The sequence below is a fragment of the Aquarana catesbeiana genome, linkage group LG09, assembly GCF_042186555.1.
Source record: "Aquarana catesbeiana isolate 2022-GZ linkage group LG09, ASM4218655v1, whole genome shotgun sequence".
Taxonomy (NCBI): Eukaryota; Metazoa; Chordata; class Amphibia; order Anura; family Ranidae; genus Aquarana; species Aquarana catesbeiana.
In genome coordinates this window covers 224,758,842-224,763,115 of record NC_133332.1, presented here as the reverse complement: position 1 = coordinate 224,763,115, position 4,274 = coordinate 224,758,842, and the positions used below count along the sequence as shown (strand labels likewise).

Here is a 4,274-nt window from a genome sequence, read left to right as displayed (position 1 = left end):
TGGGTTTCAACATTTTTTACAAATAAATATCTGAAAAGTGGGGCGTGCATTTGTATTTAGCCCCATTTACTCTGATACCCCTAATTAAAATCTAGTGGAACCAATTGCCTTCAGAAGTCACCTAATTAGTAAATAGAGTCCACCTGTGTGTAATTTATTCTCAGTATAAATACAGCTGTTCTGTGAAGCCCCCAGAGGTTTGTTAGAGAACCTTAGTGAACAAACAGCATCATGAAGGCCAAGGAACACACCAGACAGGCCAGGGATAAAGTTGTGGAGAAGTTTAAAGCAGGGTTAGGTTATTAAAAAATATCCTAAGCTTTGAACATCTCACAGAGCACTGTTAAATCCATCATTCGAAAATGGAAAGAGTATGGCACAACTGTAAACCTACTAAGACATGGCCATCCACCTAAACTGACAGGCCGGGAAAGGAGAGCATTAATCAGAGAAGCAGCCAAGAGTCCCATGATAACTCTGAAAGAACTGTAGAGATCCACAGCTCAGGTAGCAGAATCTGTCCACAGGACAACTATTAGTTGTGCACTCCACAAATCTGGCCGATATGGATGAGTGGCAAGAAGAAAGCCATTGTTGAAAGAAGGTCCCATTTGCAGTTTGCGAGAAGCCATGAGGGGGACACAGCAAACATGTGGAAGAAGGTGCTCTGGTCAGATGAGACCAAAATTGAACTTTTTGACCTAAAAGCAAAACGCTATGTGTGGCAGAAAACCAACACTGCACATCACCCTGAACACACCATCCCCAATCTAAAACATGGTGGTGGCAGGATCATGTTGTGGGGTTGCTTTTCTTCAGCAGGGACATGGAAGCTGGTCAGAGTTGATGGGTAGATGGATGGAGCCAAATGCAGGGCAATTTTAGAAGAAAACCTGTTAGGGTTTGCAAAAGACTTGATACTGGGGCGGAGGTTCACCTTCCAGCAGGGACAACACCCCTAAACATACAGCCAGAGCTACAATGGAATGGTTTGGATCAAAGCATATTCATGTGTTAGAATGGCCCAATCAAAGTCCAGACCTAAATCCAGTCTGTGGCAAGACTTGAAAATTGCTGTTCACAGATGTTCTCCGTCCAATCTGACAGAGCTTGAGCTTTTTGCAAAGAAGAATGGGCATAAAATTTCCCTCTCTAGATGTGCAAAGCAGGTAGATACATTCCCAATAAGACTTGCAGCTGTAATTTCAGCAAAAGTTGGTTCTACAAAGTTTTGACTCAGGGGGGCTGAATACAAATGCACGCCAAACTTTTAACATATTAACGTGTAAAAAAAAAATGAAAACCATTTGTCATTTTCCCTCCACTTCACAATTATGTGCCACTTTCTCTTGGTCTATCACATGCAATCCCAATAAAGTACATTTACATTTTTGGTTGTAACATGACAAAATGTGGAACATTTCAAGGGGTATGAATACTTTGTCAAGGCACTGTATTTCTAGATTTTCAGGCATTTCAAGTTAGTGATAACACAAGACACAAGGTCATGTGTGAAACATGGCTCAGTTAAAGGAAAATAGCATTAGCCATTATATAACTGCATTATAGTTGTACTGTAATGCTGGTAGAGGAAAAACAAGTGTGTAATCAGGATTTTCAAAATAAATAATTAACAAAAAGTTAAAATTGAAAATGAACTGGTTAAAAAATGGACAAAATAGAGCTGGTCTTTGTTTTTCAATATAGAGTAAAATCCAGTCATTGTACAAAGTTTACTAGATGTAGAGTTGTCACGTATCCACCCAAGAGCAGTATGCAGATGTGTCCGGCAGCCAGAAATCAAAGTGATGCCATCTTTCTTTTCCACAGACAGTGAGTCAGTAGTAGTGCCAGCAATGTTATGAGAACAGCTAAGCATATCTGTAATACTTTGCCCTCCACATTTTCCTTTTCCCGGTACCGTTTGGTGAAACCCACCTGGAGAGGGGAAAAACACAAGTAGATCACATGTAAATACTCTTAGCAAAGCAGCAACCTTGTGATATAGGCTAGGTTGATTGCAAGTTGATTGTAGGGGCAGAGCATCTCTGTATACAGATAGGCAAGAGTGTCAGTGGGAGGAAGAAGTCATCCTAAGCACAGGTGGTCAGTAGGGGCTAGAATTACCCCCAAGCATTGTATTCCAACCCCCCACCCAGCATTATTCCTCATCTCCAGCATTAGACCGCCTTTCCTAGCATTGATCCCCACAAGTATTGGTTCAGCAGACCCTTACCTGAATTTTTTCTCTGTTCCCCATGCTGTTTCCCTTCTGGATGACATTAGTGCTAGTAACTATAAAGATCCTGTAGGAGATCACCACCAGCATAGATCAGGTACTGGGTGCTAGATCAAGCATTCCAGCACCAGGCAGCGGGACGTGTCCTGAACCCATGAGATTTTGTTGCAACAAAAGACAGTCCCATGGGATCTTGGACAGATGGGAGGTATGCCTTACCTGGATCCTGCACACTTAACCCTCCACTAACTCAACCCTTAACACCTAAAATCCCTTTACCTTAACGCTATAAAAAGTTTGGTGAATGAATGTGACACACATCAGTACAACTCCAACAAAACTTGACATATTCTGTGTAATATAATTATCTCATATGATCACAAGCATCATCTAGTGGTAATAATGTTGTTGTTTTTTTCGACAGAGGTATTTTTACTGAACTATGGCCACTAGATGGCATTTATGATCTTACATGATAATTACATTACACAAAATATAGCAAGTTTCCAAGGAGTCATTTGAATGTGAGTTACATTCATTCAGCTAACTTTTTATACATAGACACCTTAAACCCAAACTGAATAACATTTAGTGATCTGTTTATCAATGTTTTAAACAACGATTCACCTATTTTTCAGATTAAAAAAATTAGTTAATGTTGGGCGAAGGTTGTGTGAATCCTGAAAACATTGATAAATAGATGGTAAAGTAATAAAAAAAGATTTAATCTCTGTTTCGTTATTTGTTGTATCATTTTTTTGCAGCCCCTTCCTGTTTACATGCATACACATACAAGCAATGTCTGCATGTCATTTCTCAGGGCTGATTTCCTAATGGTGACAACAGCGGACTATGAGGGACCACCGAGGAAGAAAGAGGACTTTGGGTTTCAACTAAAACAGCAGCCAGCAGCACAAGGGACAATTATCACTGAATCTAAGTACCATCCGTTGTGCTGATTTTAGAAAACAAATTGTACTAAACTTAGGCTTTACAAGAGTTTGTGTGCAAATACGTATAAAGGAAACCTGTCATAAGAAAAATAGTTGCTCTCATCTAAAAATGCTTGTGGCTTGACCATCAGGTTGGCTTTAGTAGTTAGCATATCACTGACCCTGAAAAAGTATGCAGCCAGTAAAGATGAAGGATAAGCATAAATATCTTCAGAACAGAGATGAGAATAGCAGTACCTTTATTTCTCTTTACACAACAGATTCCCTTTAACTCAGTCCAGCTAATACTCACCCACCCGTCTTTTGCTCTAATTACAGGACAAAAATTTTCCTCCATGTAGTGGCCAACTCTTTCAGCCAAGGGTTCCAGAACCTTCTCCATCCCATTTTCTTTGCAGTGGATGGCCATTTGACCAGCTAGGACATAGATAGATAGGACCATGCTCCACGGTATGTCAAGTGGATATCCTGTCTGTCTCTTTTGTCTGTCCCAGAATTCTCTCATGTTGTCATCTATTGTCTGAATCAGAAGGTCGCAGGCTGTGTCTTCTGTAACACCTCTAAAGACTCGAGGCCAACGCTTGAAAAAGATGGGAAACTTTTCCACAAGCTCATCGCCTGCAAAACGCAATGCACAGGCCGCTGGAGAAGGTGCTGGTCCTGTGACTCTCCCTGTCACATAACCAATATAATCGTGGGATAGCTCATAGGCCTCTCTGACTACAGGATCTGTGTGCTTAGCTTCAGCCATGTGTATTTCTGATAAAGTGTATTTATAGCACTTCAAAGTTAGGACATGAACATCATCTACTAAAAATAACAGAAGCACTGAGAGAGCCTGGCCTTCTGTGCATAAAGCAGGCATGTCATACTGGGTTTTCTTGAGGTTTCTGTATGGAATGTGCTGATATAATTTAGCGCCTGAACTATATGATTTATGTCTTTAATGCTATAACCTATATAAAATGAGTACAATCAGAAAACTTATCAGGGGAAGCAAACTAGCACTACTAAAGTGTTTCCACTTCATCTGAACTTTAAATGAAAATAACCCAACAGTGCTGCTCTAGTATGTGACAAAC

The 4,274-nt window shown here is 40.4% G+C and overlaps 1 protein-coding gene across 1 annotated transcript; it reads right to left on the bottom strand.

The window, feature by feature from the left end:
• Positions 1–1,356: 1,356 nt before the first annotated feature.
• On the bottom strand, positions 1,357–3,951 carry LOC141107279 (bcl-2-related ovarian killer protein homolog A-like). The gene is made up of 2 exons (XM_073597971.1): positions 3,485–3,951; positions 1,357–1,938 (listed from the first exon to the last, which is right to left on the bottom strand). The coding sequence occupies exons 1-2, from the start codon at positions 3,941–3,943 to the stop codon at positions 1,801–1,803; spliced, it is 597 nt and encodes a 198-aa protein (XP_073454072.1). The 5' UTR covers positions 3,944–3,951; the 3' UTR covers positions 1,357–1,800.
• Positions 3,952–4,274: the final 323 nt, after the last annotated feature.

Coding starts and splice junctions, on each gene's coding strand:
- LOC141107279 (XM_073597971.1), bottom strand. CDS start 3,943: ATGGCTGAAGCTAAGCACACAGATCCTGTAGTCAGAGAGGCCTATGAG. Junction 1,939..3,484: donor TTAGAGCAAAAGACGGGTGG/GTGAGTATTAGC, acceptor TCCCCTCTCCAG/GTGGGTTTCACCAAACGGTA.